Here is a 23,702-nt window from a genome sequence, read left to right as displayed (position 1 = left end):
ACTTATACTTTTAGAAGTTGTATTTATAAGTTAGAAGAGACCTTTGTTTAGTTTGATTACTTCTTTTCTTTCCTTTCTTTTGGAATCAGTTGTAATCTTTCCTTTTTAGTTTTGAGCTACATTCTGCTGTGTTATGTGGAGTGATTTTCCGCACACTTTACATTTAATTGTTTATTTTGATTATTATATTGGTATCATTCTTTTCGCAGTCTGATTATATTGTCATTCTCTTCTTCTTATCTTGATCTTTCTGTTTATATAATGTTACTTTGATTATATCTTGTTCATGATTATGTTATTGTATATGTGGGAGGATGATTTCCTCGATACTTGATCTTCGGGGCTGTGGATCACACACTCGGGTATGCCAGGTAGGGTACCGGCTGGGTGGATGTGACAGAGGGTGTGAGATCAACTTTCCTCCGAAAGATTCACTAAACTGACAAGGGATTGGATCTTCTTCACAAATCACGCTTCCTTCACCTTCACACATGTTTCTTTGACTCCCAACCATCCATAGCACTAATCCCTGAATATAATAATGAGAGAAAAGGTCAAGGTTACTTATTTATAGCGGACAAGAGCAAATTAGGGTTTAAATACTACATGCAAACCTGGGCGGTCGCTTGGGGCGGTTGGTTGATCAATCAACCGCCTTAAGCAACTGCCCCCTAGTACTGTACAGTACTTGGGGTGCTTTGCTCAGCCTGTTGATCCCCAACACTAACCTAACCCTATGCAATATGTGGAGGTGTCCTTACCTTGATCTTGGATATCTTCAAACACAACTTGACTCCGACTGATTATCCACTTTCCCAATCCATCAGGGTTTCCAATGGATCTCCTTCGAATTCTCAAACTAGCAGGTTTTTCATTAGCAGAATCCAAATCCATGGACTCAGGGTATGGATCATGGACCTCAATCTAGATACTCCACAATTTATTCTTGCTGGACTTTCGGGTACTCAGACCTGCAATACGAATCCTGGGTTAGGAATACGGGGGTAGTTACAACAACTATCTAGACTTGGGAGGATACTGAACCAAGAAGGCTAGAGGCATGAGGTATAGTATCTAGACCTTAAGTAATATGTTAAAGTAGATGACTATGCATTGGGTTAGGTAATACCCTAACATGTGCCAATATTTAGACCAATGGTGTGGTGAGAGAGTAGTGATTTAAAACCCGACTATGGTGATGATTCAAGAGGGATGACCTTACCCCTTACCCGGGATCTCAAGATCGGTACCTAACCCGTGAGAGATCAGAGTGACAATACCTACCTAGAGGAGGTTGGTGTCTTATGTTAATATGTGTCCACCTTAGAGAAACCTGCATCAATAGAGTATAGGAGCATCCCTGAATTGCAATTCATACTATATCATGATAATTATATGTGGATTGTGAATTGAATGATGGATAAATGTATGCAAACTATTTATTGGGTTCTTTTGAACTCATTCCTCGTAGGTATTGTTTTCTTTATATTAGGTTGCAAATCCCGATGTCGCGGATCAAAGTTACGAAGCATAAACGTCCGATCCGTATGATGTACAGGATTATGGGGATAACGACTTACACGGTGACAAGTGTGCTTGTCACGACTATGCGTATCATAATTAGTCCGACACATGAGAAGATTGAAACCTTTAGTGATACCGAGACCTTTGAAATACTCTTTTATCATTTGGTTAAGGATACCTATCTGATGTAACCTTATGGAGTTTTGACTTATCTTTCTTTCCAGCTTAATTAATTACAATTTAACTTCGCTTTTGCATTGGTTTTGGTTTTGAGATACTTTTGAGATCCATTATTATATGATTTCCTTCTTTAATGAATATTTGACTTTGATTTATTCTTGCTCATGATTGTACTGTTGTGTGGAATGGTGTGTTGATCTGTTTGAAACCTGATCATTGGGCTGTGGATCACTCCCTCAGATATTTGGGTAGATGGATATCGACTGGGTGGATGTGACAACGGTGGTGGGTATTTTCCGGCAGAAGGAGAGAGAGAGAGATATTTTTTTCGGCCAGGGATAATGGTGGGTATTTTCCAGCAAGGAGCCAAGGTGTAGGTAGAAGATGGGTGAAGGCAAAATCCCTTAAGGGCTGAGGGGTATTTTAGTCCATTGAAATTTAAAACTTGAAAATGTAGTGGTCAAAGGGTCAAAATCTAACTGTGGGTAACTTATAATTTTTCAAAAAGCTTAGTGTGGGCGGTTTGTAATAATTTTCACTTCAGAGGGCAATCAAGAGTTTCAGCCCAACTTAAGTGGGTGCACTGGAAAAAAATTTAAAAAAAGAGAGTTAGTTTTATTAATTAAAACATTTGTTGGTCTGATTAACAAAAATGTTATGTGGTTAATTTTACAAAGAAATATAAAAGTTGCCAATCATATAATTTAATTTTTATAAGATTATAATGTAAATTTAAACCACCGAAACTCATTTTGCATTATGTAATATATAGTTTTTTACAGGTTGCACACTTTAGTGGGGTTAAGCTCTAGGTACCTCACTTAAGTGCCCTAAAATACTGATTGCACTCTTCCAAAATTACACGTTGCACACTATTAACATTTCATTCAAGATTCTGCTTTTGCACAAGCCTATGATTCTTTGAAATTGTCCCTCATCAAGAGAGAGACCTCTGGTCTGACATACCTTGATTTTCAAGCAAATGGAGAAGGGAGCAACACTTTGTTAACTCATGAGTCAAATGACTATATTACACTCATTAGAGTCAAATGACATAACTACCTCCATTTAATACCCTCCCATACCCAACCTTTAGGTCACCAATTTTCTACTTGTGCCTTGCCGGAGACCGCCTACCACCATCGTCAGTGACCACCGCTCCCACCTTCTCTCTCTTTCTCTCTCTTACCACCCCATCCTTGCCGAAATCTCTCACTCTCTCCAATTATGTGGAGATATCAAAGAATGAATCCAACATCCACAAGAACAAAAATCTGAACAATCTGAGGAACTGAAATATTCCATAAACAAAAGTCTCTCTCTAGTTACGTGGAGACATCAGAAAATGAATCAAACATCCACAAGAACAAAATTTTCCACAGGCTTTCCACCTACAGGAAATCACCCCCAGTAATCCCTCCAAGGATTAGCATTCAGTTTGGAAGATATGAATTTGTCTTTGAGCTCAAGCTTCTAATTTAGAAACAATCTGCATTCTTCTTTACATTTACTGCCACAATGAACTCACAAACTTCCAAGTTATCAAACTCATCGAAACCTCCAAACATATTGAAACGATAGCATCGTCTTCACCAGCTTCAAGTTCACAATCTTCCTCTTCCATCTCTTCCAACCTTGCCATGATTGAATTGAAGCTGCAAATACTTATTCCCTCGCCACTCTCCAATTGAAACACATACGATATCGGCTATCAGTTAAGGTTGACTGCAATCTCTCTGTCTGAGAGAACCTTAGTTTGTCTTTCTTTGATCCATTCAACATCACAAGAATTCCTTGCTTTACTCTAATGAATAGAACTCTTCTGTTGCCCATTTCAAATGAATTTTGAATTATCTATTTTAAGACGCACTGCAATATCTCTGTCTGAGAGAACCTTAGTTTGTCTTTCTTTGATCCATTCAACATCACAAGAATTCCTTGCTTTACTCTAATGAATAGAACTCTTCTGTTGCCCATTTCAAATGAATTTTGAATTATCTATTTTAAGACGCACATAGAGTCATCAAGGTTTTCTACGACTAGGATCAGAAGAACCTCGTCTCGGAGTTGTGATTGACGATTATCTATTGGATCTCTCTCTACTACGTTGTTGCTGGTTTTTTCGATGGTCCCATTCTCAAGAACTCTGATTTCTTCATTCAGGTTGAGCAATAGAGACAATGTTGGAGCTTTTGTTAGGGTTAGGATTTCCCAACTCCAATGGATGTGGTAGTTGAGAGAGAGAGAAGGAGTGATTTTCGGCAAGGTAGGTTAGGGGGGGGGGGGAATAGTCGCCAGTAAGGGGAGGGGGGGGGGGTGGTTTCTAGCAGCAGTGGTGTGTGATTTTCGGCGAGATATGGGTAGAAGAGGGGCGAAGAGAGAATCCATTCATCCACCTAAGGGTTGGTTTTTTGGGGTAGTTATATCATTTGAGTCTAATGAGAGTAATATGGTCATTTGACTCATGAATTCACAAAATTTTGGATGAAATGTTAACCAATGTATGATTTTTCATTGAAATGGGGTTCGGTGGTTCTCGAGATTTCAATGAAATCTTGGCAAAATTTAACTAGGATGTAGGTCAAAATTCGCCCCCTTATGTCAAACAAAATATGGTTTCAGCAAAAAAAAATATTTTAGGAAATAAGATATACATTTGCAGGTATTTTGGTAAATCAACCCTACCTAGTTATCTTATGCATTTTAATCAATTTGGTTTCTAATTATAAATTGGGTAATTTTCATCTGGACCCCCTGAGGTTTAGTGTATGTCATTTTTAGTCCAAAAAAACTGAAACTTTGCATCTGCCTCCCCTGTAGTATGGAAAAAGTCAATTTAAGGACAAATTATTGCTTATTGGACTTTTTTTTTTCTTTCTTAATTTAATTTTTTTATTTTTACATTTTATGGGATTAAAAATTATTAACTTACAAAATCAGACCTTTCTCTATTACCCGATTCCCAAATCTCTGTTATCAGAAACGGTTAAAGGTTCAGTCGTTACAGAGGTCAACCCGGCGATTGCATCTGAAACAGGCCGATGGAGATCTGTCGTTTTCATCATCAATAAATGTTGATTAATTTCATTTCCTTTCTCTTTCTTTGTTTCGTTTCGCTCAATTGAGAAATGATTAATAAGGTTTTTTTCTCGTCTGTGAAACAAAGCTAACTCAGTTCATCAGTAATGGATCATTCTTCTCTGTTATCAGAAATGGTTAAAGGTTCAGTCTATTACAGAGGTCAACCGGCGATTAGATCTAAAACAGGCCGATGGAGATCTTTCGTTTTCATCATTGGTAAATGTTGATTAATTTCATTTCCTTTCTCTTTCTTTGTTTCGCTTCGATCAGTTGAGAAATGATTAGGAATCTTCAATTAATGAGAATTTCTTTTCTGGATTTCTTAGGATTTGAGATAGCAGAGAGGTTTTCTTGTAATGGAATTAGTTCCAACCTGATTACTTACCTCACGGGACCACTTCAGCAGTCGAGGTGATGGCAACATGTGAACGTTAATACCTGGACATGTTTGTCTCACTTCCTCTTTTGGAGCTTTCGTTGCAGATGCTTTTCTCGGTAGATTTCAAACTATCCTCTTGGTTACACTCTTCTATGTTCTGGTTCCTCTCTCTCGCTTACCCATTAATTTTCATTTCCTAATCTTCAACTAGGGTTTGAAAAATAAAGATTTAGAATCGGTAGAACCAGGGATTTTGGAATTTGGGAATTAGGTAATGAAGGAGGGTTTGATTTTGTAAATTAATAAACTTTAAATCCTTAAAATTTAATAAAAAAATAAAAAATAAAAAGGGCAAATTCGTCCAAGAAGCGATAATTTGTCCTTAAATTGACTTTTTCCATACTATAGGGGAGGCAGATGCAAAGTTTCAGTTTTTTTGGACTAAAAATGACATACACTAAACCTCAAGGGGTCCAGATGAAAATTACCCTTATAAATTTATAATTTTAATTAGCTTTACCTTATAAATTAAATTACATCTTTAGTTTTCAATTATAATTTCAATCAATCTTATCTTATGATTTAAATCCCAATTTTGCATTTCCATCAACTTACCTTTAAATTTGATTTTTACTTATAAATTTATAATTTCAATCAACTATATCTTTTGATTTTTTAGTTATGCAAATCAATTATAATTCGGTTTCTAATTATTAAAATCAATTTTACGTAATTCTCTTATATGTTTTGGTTTTTTTTTTTAAGAGCATTATGTTTTTTGGTCAATCAACTTTACCTTTGGTCGAATTTCGTATATTGTATATAAATGACAAAAAAAATCACCTAAAATTTTGTTTCACAAGAAAAACAATCATAATAACAAAAAATCATAATTTTTTTTTTTTTGATTTCTCGCCGATAAGTATTTTTTGCGTTTTTCATATCGCTACGGCTACCTACCGAACAGGCCATATTTCGCCGATTTTTGTATTTTTGGGAGTCTGCAAATGTATAATGTCTCTACCAAAAAAAAAAAAAAAAAATGTATAATGTGACGATTATCATCTCTTTCTCCCTCTATGATTTCTGACGTGTTTTAGTTACTCCATTTCCACCTCAGTATTCACCCTTTTCTCTCCCTTCAGGTTGTCTGCAGGAATTTTGCAAAACCCCCCAAGAGAAGAAATCACGCTAGGTAAGAAAGTCTTCTCCTCTGTTCGTCATTTCTCTTATCTGATTCGTTTTTTCTCCCGCTTTTTTGTTCTTCTCATCTGTAATTATTGTTTGAGATCATTACATATGAAGGGGCTTCGAAGCCTTCATATTATTGAATCTTATTTTATTTATGAATTGAATGAGTTTGAAGGTAGCTTTTAAAATAAACATAGAAAATAATGTAATTGAGATAAGTTTCGTTGGAAGAAGATCTTTTGTCTGTGTAAAACACGATCTTTTTCTGTTTGGGTAGAACAAGACATGGTTCCTTTGCTTGGAGAGTGATTTACGTGAGTGATTTACGTCAGTTCTGTAGTTAAAGTCACTTGTATCTTCTTTGTGAGGCCTTGTCTTCTCCCGTCTGTGGAAGAACTAAAGATGTTTTTAAGCTAAAACCCCTAGTTTGCTTTGAATGTTTGAGACAGCTCATTAGGTAATTAAGTGCATTTGAGTGATAGGGCTTTCCTTATCATGCTTCTTGTTTATAGCCAGCTTCCTGATATTGGCATCTTTGCAGAGCGGCATAAGGGTTATAGATGTATTCGGATTTGATAATGTTTTAAGGGACTCTACAGAGGCTCTGCATAGTAACAGCTAGCAGGGACGGTAAATGGGACTACTTGTAGACAATTGGAAGATAAGTGTAACATAATCATAGTTGTCATGGTGTCCAGGCAGCAAAGGGAAAATGGTGGGGAAAAAAATAAGGAGATACCAACCAATGGGACAGGCTGACACCTTGGACACCTAGGTGACGCCTTTACAACTAAAGAATGAAGAATGATTGTTAAAAAAAGAAAAAAAGAAAGGAGAAGAGAGAGGAAGAGAGAAAGACCACTAAGGTTTGAGCAGAGTCATGTAGTTGTTCTGCACCCTGATAACCAAAACAATAAACATTAAAAAAGAATTCCTAGTCTTGTGGACCAAATAAGGCACCTGCACCTGGCTCCGAATCAGAAACACTCAATTTGTTTGATGTTCTCTTAGGCATCGTGATACTGATATGTGGCTGAATCAGGTTAACCCTTTGGGATTCCTAGACCTCCTGGAACCAATTCCAGCTTGTTGGTTTAGTAGCATATTGTTTTGTAGACTATTAGAAGTTTCCCAGTTTGTTTAGTTGTCTTGTTGAGTTAGTCTCCTAGCTAAGAGTACTTTCTATTTCTTACAGGAGTCTTTATTTGTATGTAATTATGTATATAACCATTGCTATGGATGGTTTGAATGAATTGAAGAATTGGTTTGAGTTTATTGTGGTGTAGCATGGGCCTGTTGGCCATTGTATTGCTGTTTCTCATCTTCCTCCAAATATTTTTGGAATCCTTCCTAGGTGATTCCTTTGATTCTTCATCAGTTGCTTCTCCCTCCTTTTGGCTTCTTCTTTTCTTTACCTCCTGTTATCATTCTCTCTATTAGCCCTCCTTCCCTTCTTCTAGTTACATGTTTTGACTATTGTTTCCTGTGCAACAGTATTACATCCCTTAAATATTGGTATTGATCTCTCTTAAACCATGCATTGTTCCAACTTCCAAGAACCTTGTTGTAAAATACAGTCCTTGAGCAACTCAACCTACCAAGTTAAGAGTCCTATTTGTTCCTCAAAAATCCCCACCTTGCCTTTGCTGATTACATAGTGATTTTTTACCAAGGCTCTGTAAATCTCATCTGTTCTGTGCCGAAGATTTTGAGATTGAATAGGTCCTTGCTTAAGTTGAATGGTTTCTCACTTGGCTGCCTTCCTGACAAAGTCCTGTTTTGTCCTTCGATCCCTTCCAGATTGACTGCTCACCATTGCACTCCCATGCATGGTCTGATCCATAAAAGGCTTCAACCCAGGAAGGGTAAGCTCCTATTTTATGCAGGACAAGTGGAGGTCTAGTTAGGAGAAGGGGAAGTCTGGAAGAAATTCAGAATTGCAAGGGACCAGAAGACCACTAAGGGGTGGGAAGAAGGAGTGCACATGCAGATAGGCCTTAGGATACTCAAACCATAACTCAACTATTCCATTCTATTCAATTTGCACCAATTGTTTTTTATACATCTATCTAAAACTAAAGAAATAAATATTCCATATTACTTCTGTAAACCAAGATTTAAAGTATTGGTATCTATCGTACTGGTTAGGTGATTTTAAGAAACTATCATCTCATATTGAGTATTATATCATTTTCTGGTCACTAGATTTTTGTGCAATCCAATGCATACCCCTTAAAAAATAAGAGACCTATTGATATGTATCATATCGGCTGTATCCATAATCCAATATGGATATGTATCGGCTAGTATTGTATCGTATTGTGGGATGCTTTAAACCATGTTTAAAACTTACATTATTGAAAATATAAACTTAAGAAAACTCAAATTGGAAATTTTCCTAATTGCTACCCAAAATAAAAGATTATGTATTTGCAAACCATCTAAAATGTTATGCTAATTTACAACCAAATGAAAAGAAATGTAAATTATCCTTGATGGTGGGTCGGCTAGGAGAAGAGGTACACCTGAAAGAAATCAGAGTTGTGGGTGAAGAGAAGAAAAGGGGGGGCAGGGGGCGGGAAGAAGGTGAGTACATGCACAGCCCCAGGCTATCAGACCATAACTCAATTCATTGTGTCAAAGCTGTCTCCAACAATGAGGAATTACATCATATATAAAGAAAAATAGGTGTCTCCTAAAATAAGACTAACTCTCTAACTTGGACACTAAATAAGGAAACTACAAAAATTAGAATAACTCCCCCGATGTTGAGAAAAGCTAGCACAAGTTTGTAAATTAAGAGTTTCAAACTATTAATACTATTTTATTGGGACCCGCACTTATTGACTTCGACAGGGGGTGATGATCTAGCACAAGGTAGGGTCAACTATCATGATCTGCTGATGGTTTCTAGCAAATAACATTTCTCTGATGGGAATCTGATTGTAGAAGTGCAGAAGTGCGAAAGTGAAATTGGACAATTGAATGAGCCTTCAATTACCACTTCGATTGGACCCATGTAGCAAAGTTTGATCATCACTTCATTGTTCACAGTTTCCTCCCCATTTGATTTGCCTTCAGACGAGTGTATCATTCTTGACATCATATTATACAAGTTGTTAATATTGCAACTTCTATAAGACCTGTTGTCAGTTTAGAAAGTTTTGACCTATATTTTATGGAACTCACCTCTAATTAAAAGGAGTGACTCATACATCAATATCTATGTAGTGGGTTTATGATAACAAGGCCACAAGGGTAGATTGTGATAAAGTGAAAACCATAAATCAGTAGCAATATCTTAACTTTGGCAAGTGCATAGAAGAGAGTATATGACAAACAGATAAAAATAGAAAGGAGGAGATATCCTGGAAAAGAAAAAGAAATCATGATAGAAGATAAGCACATAAGGGAGCAATAATGTTTTGAATATGGGAGTCTAAAGGAGACTGATTGATGGAAAAAGCAAAGAAGACCAACTTGTCTTCAACTACCTTGTTGCTCCATGAGGAAGTTGGCTGAAAAAGAAGACATGTTGGAATTGAAGGAGACCAGCATGGAGGAAATTGACCTCAACAGGGACTGCAACTGCTACTTCAACCTCGACTAGGAGATGATGATTTGGAAAAAAATGACTTAACTGTCAACAATAGCTCCAGTTGCAATGATGAACCGAGCCCAAATGTATGATTCGATGAAAACAGAAGAAATCCGATACAATTCCTTTTTTCTTGGGCATTGGGTGTCCTCTGCTCCTTTGTCTCTCTCATGCTTTTGCCTTTGTCATTTCATATTATGGTCTCTACTGTCTCTTGCCTTTTCTTCTTCTTCTCTCTCTCTGCGTGTGCGTGGGTGTGTGCCTGTATGCGTGTGTGTGCATTTCTCTCTATTACCGGTATCTTCACAATTTCAGAGGGGAAATGAGCGTGGTGAGGTCTCTTTTGTTATTATTATTTTTTTTCCTGTTTGGTTTTTGTAAACAGTCTTAAAGCAGGGAAAACAAAGGGAGAAGAGGTTACAGTTTAGAGTCAGGAGGGTTGGGGAGAGTGAAAGGAACAACTTTTCCTTGTTGCTGGTATCAGCAGTATGGTAACAGAACAATTGGAGAAGAAAAGGAGGAGGTTGAACTGAATGGGAAGGAAGAGGATGGGATCCTTTGGCTTTATTATGAAGTTGATTGCAGGCTGTTAGGGAAACGGGTGCAGCTGAAAGAAATCAGATTTGGATGGGGAAGAGAGCAATTTCTAAGAGAAAGGGTGGAGGAAGAAGAGTTTGCACACACACAGAGCCCATGGGCTTTAAAGCATAACTATCATTATCTCAAATTGTCTCCATTACTGGGGGAATTGCCATGGTTTGAGAACTTTTGAAATCTCAGAGAAACCCGAGAATGAGATGGGAAGTGAAATGGGAAGAGTTTTATATCTAGGCCAAGATCTTGTTTTGAGATCGACTGAAGCTACCTTGTAAAAGCTGCAGATCTCAGTCAAGATTGAGTCATCTCTACTCCACTCGACAAGATCTTGTCTCTCTCGCAATTATGTTCTCCTCCTCCCTTGTTGGATTTGTGCTTTTGGCCAGAGTTTTTGCCGCTGCCTTGGTCGAAACACTTCCTAATCTTCAGCAAAAACTTGTTTAAAGCATCTACAACAAAAATTCAAGTGGGTTTCAAGCAAATTCTGAAGAAAGGTGAGAGATCATCCCAAACTTGATCTTTTCCAGAAAATTATGTTCCACACTACTTCTTTGGATGTGGATTAAATATAACTTAGCTTGTCATGAGAACATGTTTGATTTACTGTTTGAGTTTAAACCTTAATGTATTCATCTATATCAAGTCATGGTTGTGTACTTAAAGATTTATAAGTCTTCATCTTCACTTTTCTAGTGCATTGGTTTCAAACTTAGGGTCAAATCCGAACTCACATCCACACTTGTCTTCTCATAAATCTAAGGCTGCCATTGTGTTTAGAAGGCCTAAAATAGGCTGGTTATTGATTTTCAGCCCAAGCAGAGCCTTAAAACCCACCTTAGATGGGCCATCAAATTAGTTCGAGTTGGTCTGGAAAAAATACACCATCTCGAAGAGATCTCGGTTTTCTGGCCCACCCAGATGGCCATTGAGATTGATTTGTCGAACCATGGGAATTTCAGTGTAGAATAAGAATAAATAGAAATTTATGGGTATTTTTCCCTTGAGCGCATTATGTAATTACAAAAACAATCTTCAGTTTATTTCTTGTTCCTATCCTGAGGTCCCAAAACCATAGTGCAAATGGCCAAATTGTTACCCGTGAATTTTTTCTGCCGAAGATTAAAGTATTCTGGACATTTTATGACCAAAATACCCTTAATAGGGTAAATTTTTTTATTGTCCTTTTCTCCATCCTTAACATCATCTTCTTCTTCAGCTCAGTATCTCTCCCTGGTATTGACCCCCAATCTCCAATGCTCTCTCATATCTACTCTCAAGCAAGCAAGCTCAAGCCAATTGTGCAGGCAAACAGCAACAACTGTGAAGGAGGAGCTTGAACAGCTCATTATTTTGATCTTTGATACCCATGTGAATTGAGTCATGATAGAGGTTAGCTTCCCTGGTTCTGCTCCCAAAGTTATCATAGAACAGTCCCTGGATGCTTCAAGCTTCATTTAATCATCTAAAATTGGCAGCGGATTGGGGTTGGACCTGCAAAAATGGTGAATAGGAATCTGTATCTGAGTCCTGGGTTGCAGCAGGAGCAGCAGGGAAGTTCTCCTCAATTTGGACAGCAGGGAAGCGAAGAGGTGAAACTTCAGTAGTCCCAACTTTGAAATTTCCTCCTCCTTTAGTAGAACATTCTGATGGGGACATCACACCTTGCCCATCCACCCCTTGTTTCTACCAGAGGCGGAGGCGGAGGTGATGGAACCTTTTGTTTTGGTTCGGCTGCTAGGTCATCTGGACCCTTTGGACTGTGTTTCAGACCACATTTATTGTTACATATTAGTATTAGTATTTATTGGGTCAATTTTTGTAAGAGTAGTTTAGGGATTTTTTTTTTCATATCTTGGAGTTGTAGAACTTTAGTCTGTTTCTTTCATTATATTGGGGTTAGTTTACGGAAGTTGATTTTTTCCCCCCTTTAAATTTGGTAACCACCAATATTGTGGGATTATAAAGAATTAGAGAGACCAGAATAGTGCAACTACAGCCCTCACTCGCACTGGCGAGTTCATCCCTCCCTCTTCTCAGTAAGCCCTTCATCTTCTTCTTTCTGTTTCTTTTTGGTCTGAAAATTCTCTCCCCCCTTTCCTCTTTCTAGTCTGGTATTTTTCTTGCCTAGAGCCTCATGTTTTCTTCTTCTTTTCACCTCCTTTTCTCTCAAAACCACCTACAAAAGAATTGTTTTCTGTAATCCTATTTTTCTTTCTAAACCTCTGTTCTGTCTCCTCTTTTCTTGCCCACCTCACGGCAATCCTGCTGCTTCTAGTTCATTCTTTTCTCCTATTCCTGTTGACAGCCCCACCTGCTGTCTCTTCTTGTTTCTTGTTTCTTCAGCGTCTTTTTCTTCTCCTATCTTGGCCCTCTATTTTAATGTCGAGAATATTATTAGCAGAATTGTTTTCTGCAAATTTTATCATTCTAGTCGCTGCTTACCTTGTTTTTCTTCACCTTTCTCCTTTACAGTAATTCTCCTGATTGTTCTGCTGGACAGTTATTTGAGGCTGCTGGTAATGTGTTTTGTTACTAATTCCTTTTGGTGTTTGAATGGATGTTAGTGTTAGTTGGGTTGGGATTAGATTTCATACATTGAATGTAATACTTATTCTCTCATTGAATGAAAGGTTAATTTTATGAACTACTGCAGTATTTTTTTTGTCACTTTGAATGCAATGCCTCATTCCCCCTTCTCTAGTTTTGTGGATTGAATAAATAAATCTAATTTGTTCCTCCCTAGGCCTTTAAGTTTTATCTTGCATATTATTTATATTTTTCTTTGCTGAAATTTTAATTCTGTATTGTGCTCTAAGTGTGAATTCAATTGCATTCTGCAAACCCCTCCCCTCATCCCTTATAGTGTCTTAGTTGGCTTAGAATTCCAGTTGTTGTAGAACACCCTAGCTCCTAGGGCGGTCCTACATCACTTTTCAAACTATCCGTTCTCAACCTGTCCCATCCATTCCTTGGATTCCCCTGAACACATCCTTGTAGACCTAAAAGTCATGTGCCTTTCCACATATTTCGAGGATTCCAAACGTGAAATCCAGAAACCCAACAGAATAAAATCCCATTTTCTTTTTGAAAATTTCTCAGCTGAATTATTCTTCTTTGTTGGAGAAACCATTGAAATCTTACACCTCTCTTTCTGCCTCTGGTGCAATGGCTTTGAATGTTGATTTTCCACCTAGACTTGGAGAATCAGGAGAGAGATGGGTATTTGATTCATACCAGTCCCACCATGTTGGTTGCATTCCAATTTTTCCAGAAGTTTTACTTTTCTTCCTTTTTCCATTTTCCCTTTCTTCTCTCCTTTCCCCCCCCCCCCCCCATTTGTTAATACCTTAAGAATCAAAATGTTCTAAAGAGGGAGAATGAGTGGGAGCAGAGCAGGAGGAAGCGAGTGGAAACAACCCAAAACAATGGCAGAAATCCAGCGAGCAAACTAAGGTGGGAGCAAATGGAGGTAGCATGAGGTTTACCTAAAACAAGGTTTTCCAGATTTTTGAATTTGGGAAGATGACGGGGTGAATATTGCTATCTGATTCCCCTTATAATTTGTTTTAAAAAAACATATTAGTAAGAAGGGCAATTTAGTTGGCCTAAACATTATTCTAATGTTTTCTGTCCAAGAATAACGGTATGGGTGCATCTGTTACGGTTTTGGGACCTCAGGAGAGGCACATGTAATTTTCCAAAACTGAAGGCTGTCTTTAATTACATGATGCCTCAAAGGAAGTGTAGTTGTAACTTCCCAAAAATAAAAAGACTCCTAGACTAACTCCTTGACTATGACACAAATAAAAGACTCCTTGACTAACTCCTTGACTATGACACTAATTCAAATAATAGGTTGAAAGCATTAGAATAAAATATCCTACATAACTGACTTCTAAAATAATTAAAAAGGAAACTAAGTTGAATTCCTAAAATCCTACCAGACCCAGGACTCAAACTGAACCTGGTTTTTCTCAGTCTGGAAGTCCAGTTGGGTTTGGGTCAGTCCAAGACAGCGTGTTTGCATCAGTCCTACTGAACCAGAAAACGGTTGGGATCCAGTTGGGTTTGGTTCAGTCCTAGGTGGTGTAGTTGTATAAACTCTCCCAGTGTTGAGAAAAGTCTTGTCAAATGAGAGTATCAACACAATTTGATTGGCATCCTAAAATATTTACTTTGACAGGGTGATGATCCGGGAATCTCATGGTCAACTGTCTATGCTGATGGTTGCTAGCAACATACTAACAAATTCTTTAAACAGGAATCTGATTTGGGGTTTCACTTTCGTTTTTTACATTTGATCCGCCCTTTCACTTAGGCCTGGGGCATTGGCTGATACTAGGGCATCCTCAAAGCAAATTCATTTGAGATGCTTTTGTTTTTGGGTAAGAACATTTGATATACTTGGATGAACAACTAAACGTATGCTTGGTGATGACTGCACATCAATGGAAAATCTGATATGAAACTTATTTTGAGAGAATTCAACTGGAGTACTGGCCAGAAGAGGTTGATCATCTTAATCCTAGCTAAATATCCATTCTTGAATAAGAATGCAGAACATCACAATAAGGGAGTGGAAAGGTACAGCTATCACAATCTGAATCGTCAACATACATATAAAGAGTACCTTCATATGGGTAATAACTAGGAAGTATGATGTCTAAGCTGGTAATGAACCTACTAGGAAAGACTTCTAATCTGTACCTTGGTTCATCAGGCCTGAAGACTGCTGCCATTGACAAAAGTGCAAGTGGTATTATGTATTTGTACATTTGAGAACAATTTCAAAGGGCAGAGCCTAGGACCATAGTTATGCTGTTTGAGACCTACCTACATTACAAGCCGTGTTCAGATGCTTTCAACTAATCTTAATTTAGTGTCTCTAATTCTGTGCAGCTATTAATTTATGTACACTTACTTTAAGTTGCTTATTGTATACTGTATCGAGTCATAATTGGTTTTGCCTTGCCGAAGATAGAATGTTGATGTCTGATGTTCTTGATCTTTTCCTTTCACCCCTTGCACAGAAGAAAATGGAAGGTCAGGGAAGTTATGTACCACCAACCTACATTCCGTTGAGTCGGTCAGATACTGAAGCTGAAGTTTGTCCACAGAATGATGAACTTCCTCCACCTTGTCGCACAAGCGAGGGTCCTGCACAGTGGTCTTCTGGGATCTGTGCTTGCTGTGATGATATGCAGAGCTGTATGCCCTTTCTGCCTTGTGACCCTTGATTTATCAGAACGAAAAATATGAAAGGTGCATCTTGGATATTTAAAAAAAATCCAGTGAAAGATTTGTTTTAATTAGCTTTCATTTGTAAAAGTGATATTTTAATACAATTCTTGCTAACATTAGGAAGGAATGAAGATTGTTTAACTTTTCTTTTCTGTTTTTCCATTTGGTTTGTGTGGAGTCATGGACTTCTTTCTTGGGGCCCTATAGAGTACAGAAGCCATGGTTTTAAATCCGAATTGGCCAATTCAGATTGAAATTCATCGAGGCCTGTCCTGATTGATCAACTCCTCATGGGAGAATCTGACCAAAGGGTTTGGGCCATTTACTCCTTCATTTGGCTTTTTAAAATGCAGAAATTCGAGAAGAAACTTCTTTGCTAGCTTCATTGCTAGCTTCACCATATACTGTAGCCCAAGACTTCAAAATTTGAGATGTAAGGAGATATGCTATCCCCTCTCTTGATCTCATTTTTGGGTATTTTGGTTAATCCAGACTGGAATCCATTGTCCCTTGATCAATTTTGAGAATCCTTTACACTTGATAGTGGCCCTCCTTTCCTCTTCTCTCAGTAAAGCTTTCTGACTTGCCAATAATTCATAAAAATTACTAGGCTTGATGGTGCACAACTTAGCTGGAATTCATTGTTTCCAAAGATGAATTGTAAAACGAATAAAAGAGGACCTTGGATTCAAAGTTCACTGAATCAAGTAATTGTCCTTGGTAGGTGAGGTCTGCATGTTAGAAGATGAAGAAGCTTCATAATATTTACTTGTCAACTCTTAGGAGAGGACGTTGATTCTTTGATGCATGATTTGGCATCTGTGAGAAGATTTGGTCTTATGTAAGCCTCAATAGGCTGAGGATTGTCTATGAGTTGGCCCAGTTGTTCCATGGGTTTAAATTGTAATGGGTCTTTAATGTAAAGCCCCAAAATGGGTAGTTTATTAGAAAATTTCTTTTATGATAAATGATGATTTCGTCAGTGAAGAAAATAGGTATGTTACAAACAAACAAGAAAGAGGTGATGGTACGAAGTAGGATCAAACCCAAGACCACTAAGAAAGGACTGCCACCATATTTCAAGATCTCAAAAATATCTTTGTTTTTTTCGGCTTAGAAACATTGATCTTGAAACCTGAAAGTGAACCAACTTGATTGGAAATTTGGGATATTGGATATCACTGAGATCTCAGTGGTTACGGTCATCTTGGTGGGAAACCATGTGATACAGCTCCAGCACCAAAACAGGGCTCGAGTGCCCAGCACCTAGAGGCTACTGTGCAGCAGTCATAGTAGTAGCAGCAGAGTTTTCTAGACTTAGTTTTTTTAAGGGTATACTAAATACTAGTTTTTTTTTTTCAGGGTATACTAAATTTTGATAGGCTTGGTGTTATTATGAAAATTCTGCCCAACTTAGGTAAGGGCAGGATGGTTATTGGTTCTTTATTTTATCAGTTTATAAGCTTGTAAGGCCCTCCACGTTTTAGTGTGCCTTTTTTATCGTATTAAGTGTCCAAATTCTGAGTCTAGGAATCCTAGGCCCAGCAGGTTTTGAAGTCTTATTCTATGGGGAATTCATATCGTAAGGCTGAATACCCAACTACACCCCATACACTTGATTAAATTTACTAGTTGCTTGTCAGCTTTGCTGCTTTTCTATGGAGGTCCATCTGATCTGAGTCTAAGATTAGAGTGGTACCTTGGTGTGTAATATCCAAGAAGCCTTGGATCCTTGGCGAGTAATATCTGAGGTGGTTTTCTAGGTTCTTGGTGAGTCAAGCCTAAGATCCAGATGTGTCTGTGGATTCAGCCTATATTTTTCATCAAGTCGACTTCTTAACTTGATGACAAGGTCCCCCAGCAGGTATATTTGAGGACCAGCACTTGCCATCCCTTCCTTTCCCCCTTTTTGCTGTTTCTCGAACCCTGACCCAACCACTTTCCCTCCTAGTTAAGAAATTGAAAATTTCCCTAACAGGTCATCCAAATCTGACTCAACTTTATACACAACCTTTCCATCATACCCTTAGTCTTCGATCCTAGTTCCTATGATCCTATCCTCACCTGAGTCTGACCTCCCTAACTGTATAAACCTTCAATTCCCTAAAATTCAAGATTTTGGAACCCTAAGATCAAAAACTCTTATATTTCTTAATCTACCCATCCAAACCTAACCCAAATTAAAGATTTCTTCTAAGTTCTACCACAGAAACCCCAGGTTTGATCCAAGTTCACCCCATTTTAATTCCCTGTGAACCACAATTCCCTATTTCAAGGATTTCACTTCATATTACCCCCAAGTTCACCCCATTTTAATCCCTTATGAACCACAATTCCCTATTTCTAGAAGCAGCTACCCCTTGAAAGAGTGCATATAGCTCACTGATCGAGCGCTCTTGCGCCGAAGATGAATGGGGCTGAGCCATCTGAAGGATTGCACCTCATGTTATTCCATTGCTTGAATCCTCCGTTGAACCTTTTCTTGATTTTAGTCTAGATCCTCACATTAACCCATTCGGTCTCTTCCCAATACCAATATGTCATCCTATATCAGTCTTGTGTCAATCTAAGCCTTGACTTTAACATCCATTTGAGGTCAGTCACAGAAGTATCCTAGACACCATAACCAAGCTACCCTAAACCTAATTCTTCTAGCCTATTGAGCTGCTTTTGTTACAATATCTTGGTTGTTGGCCCTCATTCAATTGAGGCTATATTACCATGCTATACAAACTCTTGTGTATGCCAAAGCCCAGAAACGGGATAAGCATGTATGCCTATGTAGACATAGGTAGACATTATGCCTAATATAATTTAAGTAAATGTTATATGTTCTTTTTATTTCATTTGCTTGAGATGTTATTCATAAATAAAGCACTAGACAAATAAACCCCCATTTGAATCTAATAAAGATGGTAAAGAATAAAATTCCAAAAGGATAAAACTCAACTCCCAGTTCAAGAATAAAGCTGGATTTTCAACGTTAGGTGCAATTTTCAGCTTGTAATGTTGCAAATAAAAAATTTAATAAATTTGAATATGATAAAACGTTTGTACGAACCATAAGTGCGGTAGAATATTCGTATTTGATGTATAAAAAAAAACATATTTTTATTTAGATCAATTTTGATAGCGCGCTCTCACGTACATCAGACTGGGTTTGAGGCTTTCAAACAATTTCATGTTGCTTAAGCTTCTTTATATTGGAGGAGTTATGTTCTTGTCAAACTTCATTTGGTCTGTGGTTTTTGTTAAAATTGCTTGCTCTAAATGAAAATTTTCTTATACAACAACACAACTAAATATATTTACTGAAGTAGCTGATGATTATTGCTTGACCGAAGTTTTGTCAGTCATCACCAGCATCAGCTAGTGTTGTGTATGCTTAAGATTGATGTTTTCTTTTAAGGTATGTTCTTGTATTCCAAGTTGAGGCATTTGATATTTATTGGTAGCTTAAGGAAGAGTATTAATGATGTTCCCCAGGGTCTGGGTCAGTCTTCAGGATCCTCTCTAATAGAACCAGCAGCAATTGAGGGTTTAAACCCTTACTTTTGGGTTGAAATGTCAGTGGATAGCAGCCTTTTTTAATACCAAACACCTTCCAGATAGGCTGAGTTGAAGCCCAAGTCTTAAGGTTAGGTTTAGGGTAGTATAGAGTCAATTGGGAAGGGGTTTTAGGGTTCGATCAGGTTAGTTTTAGGTGTGAAATGTGAATAATATAATTTTGTTTTACCAGAATTAGTTTGCAGAATTGTTCTTCAAGCTAGGGTTCATTACTAGGTTTCCTACTTGGCTTAGGACTCTTTGTTAGGGTTAGGGTTTGGAGGGGATGTTAATCCCAAAAGGGTTTAGGGTTTGGTTGAGGCGTTTGGGAGTTATAAGAGTTGCAGTGGAACTTGGATTAGGGTTAGACTAGGGTTTGGGTTGGTATGATTGGACTGAAATTGGGAAGGAAGGTCACTACGGTTAGGGGAATGATGTTCCTAAAATTTGGGACAGATCTAACGGTTAGATTGTCGTAGATCTGACATTGAATTATAGGTCAAAGAGAAGTCCGAAAATTTCAGATAATTGCAGCGAAGTTGGGAGAATTTCATCAAGTAATCAAGGGTTCTATTAGTTGATGTTTTATATAGCTTTAGAATATGGCTCCCAGTAGAACGAGGACTTAAACTTGGACTGGCCTAATGTTTCAGACTTGGACTAGCATTAGGTCTTATAAATAGATCCTTGCATAGACTCACAATTGCGCGCTGCTTTATACAACTTAGCTTGGATTAACTGAAATAAGCTGACTTTAAATTATGGGACATGTTCTTCCTGACTTGGCTGGCAGAATTACAGAATTGCCATTACCCAGCTGAAATTTATTTGCTTGTATTAGGAAAAACATTAAGTTGATTACATTGTGTCCTATGGTAGTGCTGCTCGGCAGCAACTGTAGGGGTTGTGTTGTGCCCTGGTTTTTAGGTCTTTGGGCATACATCAACAACAGAGTGAACAAGAATTTTATGGGTAGAGGATCTGGCTTTGAAGAGGTAAAGCTGTGTAGGAAGAATATCTTCTAGGACTCTGCTTGCGTGGAAGTCTTTGGAACCGGTACACCCTTTTATGTGTCAGCTTTGGATGGTTGAAAGGTGCTTCCATCTATGAAGATAAGAAAGTGTTTTATTCTTTTTGGGGGACCCCTGTGGGGGGGGGAGTGTTGGAATATTTTTCATTGCCTCATTTTATTGTCTCAGACTTCAACAGGGGAAGTAGAAAAGGGTGAGATCCTCTCTATTTGTATTTATTGATGCTAGTTTGGCCTAAAGTTAGGCTATGGTTGGTTCTGAGGTTTTTATATGTATTTTTATACTTACAGTATAATCACAGAGGCTTTATTATATACTTTCATGAAAGGAAAACCTGACCAATAGAGTTCATGAAATCTTTTGACTTCTTAGACCAAACAGATACTTGAGAATTCCAGTATGGTAACGTGTTCGGTTACATTAATCTTAAGTGTCATAGGAAAGGGCAGCCATCTTTTTGTTACATCTATATATTAACTATCATTTAAAGTCTAAGTATCTTTAAATCTTAGGATTCCCTGATTAGACTTTTATATCGAGCGGGACCAGATTTATTCTTCTCCTTTCTTTAGATAGTTTTTGTATTATGTGATTTAGATTCCCATGCTTTATTGTTTGTTAATGGTTAGGGAAAGTCGATGTTGATCAATAAAAGTGGACGAATAATCTAATTATAGTCTCTCTTTTGATAGTTTGAATCAAGCAGATAAGTATTTTTTTTCACTTTCATGTCCTTTTATCATAGTTTTCCAAGTTAGGGGTATAGCACGCAAATTGAATTTTTCATTAGATAACATCAACTAATCACTATTTATCAACTGTGTGCAGGTTGTATTGGTCTTTTTTGCCCTTGCTTCCTGTTCGGAAAGAATGCAGAGTTTTTGGGTTCTGGGACTTTGATTGGGTCATGCATGACCCATTTCATACTGTGTGGTCTTGTCAATGCTCTCTGTTGTCTGTTGACTGAAGGCATTTTCTTAGGGTTACCAGGATGCGTTGTCGCTTGCTATGCTTGTGGATACCGTAGAGCTCTTCGATCAAAGTTTCATCTGCAGGTGCAAAATTGTTCTAAGCCACTGCCTTCCTATTGAAAATAAAAATTATTAACTTAGGCTGTTTGTGGATGGCAAAAATGAAGCAAATGCAGTTTTTTGAGAACTGCAAATTTGATCCCATTTGAACCTGGCATATAGTTGAACTGACAGTGGGTCATAAACTAAAGCCAACTACCACGTCTATCCAGTTCTGTTTCCATTACCCCCCCAGGGGTTAATATTACAGACTTCTGTAACATCATGTTAAGTTCTTCTCAATTTCATTTCGATTAAAAATTCTGGCGTGAACACAAGAAAATGATCTGCAGGTCAGTATATGTATTGGTATTTAATCACCAGCAGTTTAGCATTTTGGGGTGTCTCTTTTTTCATTCTCAACAACTTGAATTATCCTCTTTTCCGACTTCCCAAAATCTCTATGTGATTGTAATTGGCATCAAGTACCAGAGATTTTCCGTTGGGTGCTGGACACATCATACGGTGTAAGTTGCTCTCAACCATATGGGGTTCATTTACTCGACTCCAAAACCCTTATTAATACTACTACTGGAGATATTTTAGCCGCAGATATTTGGAATTTAACCTACTGATTCTACCATCTGGACCGAACTACATTTTTTACATCAAGAAGAATTCTTTGAAACTTTCTTATTTTCATAATCTTACATTGATACTGAGTGCAAGTGGTGGATGTGTAGACCAACCTCTTATGATGGTCGTTGTTGTTTTGATATTCTAATCAGGAAGTGCCATGTGGGGACTTGACAACTCATCTGTTCTGCCATATGTGTGCCATCTGCCAAGAATATAGGGAGATCCGTGAGAGGTCAGGCTATTCCCATCCTTCTGATCTTAAATTTTCTGTTGTTACTGCTCCACCAATCCAAACAATGGAAGCAGCTCCCCAAGATTAGTTTTCTTTGAGTGCTGTAATCCCTTTTTTATGCTTGTTTCTATAAATCATTTTCTTGTTAGCATGTTGGTGTAATATTTTGCACTCAAGACATTCTGGGTAACAAAGCTTCTGTTTTTCATTCTTTTGTGACAAACATAGTTTGGTTTTATAGAATATGTTTTTTCAAGCAAAGATCTGTTACTGCAACAAAATATGGAATTTGGCAATGTATATATATATATATATAAATTTTTTTTTTTTCTTTTTCTTTCTTTATTTGAATAAGAAGTTGCAAAACAGAGAAAGTCGTTTGAGGTGGTGCGGCCACGTTCAATGGAGGCCTGTAAATGCCCTTGTACAAATAAGTGATAATCTTGATTGAATGAATTAGAAGAGCTAGGGACAGACCTAAGATAACCTTAGAGAAGTGGTGAGAAAGGATATGCATAACTTAAGACTTGTATCTACCATGGCCTTAAACAGAGCTGATTGGGAGGCAAGAATCCATGTAGGCAACTCTATTTAGTTGGGACAAGGCTTTGTTATTGTTGTGGTTGTTGAATCAGAAGTTGCAAAACCGAAAGCTAGGTCTTTGGGTTTAATGGGGAAGCTTTGGCTGTAGTGAAAATAAGAGGTAATATTAGCGATTGTAATTTCTCAAGAATAATCTGTAGTTATATCCAGAGAGACTAGGCAGTAATACACATATAGCTTTAATTTTGTAATGCAATTAGGTAATGATAACCGTCGTAGGGATCAGCACGAGTCAGTTGAAAGTCTTTTTAACTTCAGTTTCAGTCCACTGAGATATTGGTATGGTTTTGTGAATAAAATTTGAGTTTGGTGAACGTGGCTGTGTTCTCACTGGAATTAAGTGTGGCTGATGCTCTTTCTCTCACTCCTTTGCCAAATTGGTCCCTCTCTCTCTTTTTTTATTTTAACCAGGTTTGTTATTTCTTCCCTCACCTCCCTTGCTGTTTCTGTTGTGACTTCACCTTATTCGTTTCTTCATTATATGCAAGGTTTAAAGTATCCCACGATACCATACGATACTAGCCGATACGTATCTATATTTGACCCAATCGATACGATACATCTTGATACGTCTCTCCATTGAATTACACTAAAATACATTAGCCAGAGTGATACAATACTCGATACAGGACGATACGTCTCTTAAAATCACTTGATCGATACGATACTCGATACCGATACTTTAAACCTTGATTATATGTACTTCTACGCGTCTTTACTTTCTATTCCTGTTCATAATTGTACATAAAGTCCAACAGTATTGGGTTGACCACCATTTGCCCTCTTCCTTCCTCAGATTTTGCATATACTGGCACTTCCTCTGTGGATGATCTAACCCGTTTAGTTTGGT

At 37.7% G+C, this 23,702-nt stretch overlaps 1 protein-coding gene across 3 annotated transcripts; it reads left to right on the top strand.

Moving 5' to 3' along the window:
* The first annotated feature begins 6,129 nt into the window (after nt 1-6,129).
* Nucleotides 6,130-22,537, top strand: LOC149002675 (PLAC8 family protein). 3 transcript variants are annotated; one of them, XM_089137180.1, is made up of 5 exons: nt 6,130-6,173; nt 6,310-6,359; nt 15,581-15,758; nt 21,197-21,423; nt 22,167-22,537. In XM_089137180.1, the coding sequence occupies exons 3-5, from the start codon at nt 15,587-15,589 to the stop codon at nt 22,335-22,337; spliced, it is 570 nt and encodes a 189-aa protein (XP_088993306.1). In that variant the 5' UTR covers nt 6,130-6,173; nt 6,310-6,359; nt 15,581-15,586; the 3' UTR covers nt 22,338-22,537. The 3 variants fall into 3 exon arrangements, with proteins under 3 accessions (XP_088993306.1, XP_088993307.1, XP_088993305.1); XM_089137181.1 differs by lacking the exon at nt 6,130-6,173 and having other exon boundaries at nt 6,211-6,359; nt 15,584-15,758; XM_089137179.1 differs by lacking the exon at nt 6,130-6,173 and having other exon boundaries at nt 6,211-6,359.
* The last annotated feature ends 1,165 nt before the right edge of the window (nt 22,538-23,702 follow it).

Source organism: Hakea prostrata, chromosome 10 (genome assembly GCF_041222555.1).
Source record: "Hakea prostrata isolate BN-2017 chromosome 10, UWA_Hpros_2, whole genome shotgun sequence".
Lineage (NCBI taxonomy): Eukaryota > Viridiplantae > Streptophyta > Magnoliopsida > Proteales > Proteaceae > Hakea > Hakea prostrata.
Note: the sequence above shows the minus strand (reverse complement) of the source record. Positions and strands in the feature narration are given on the sequence as shown.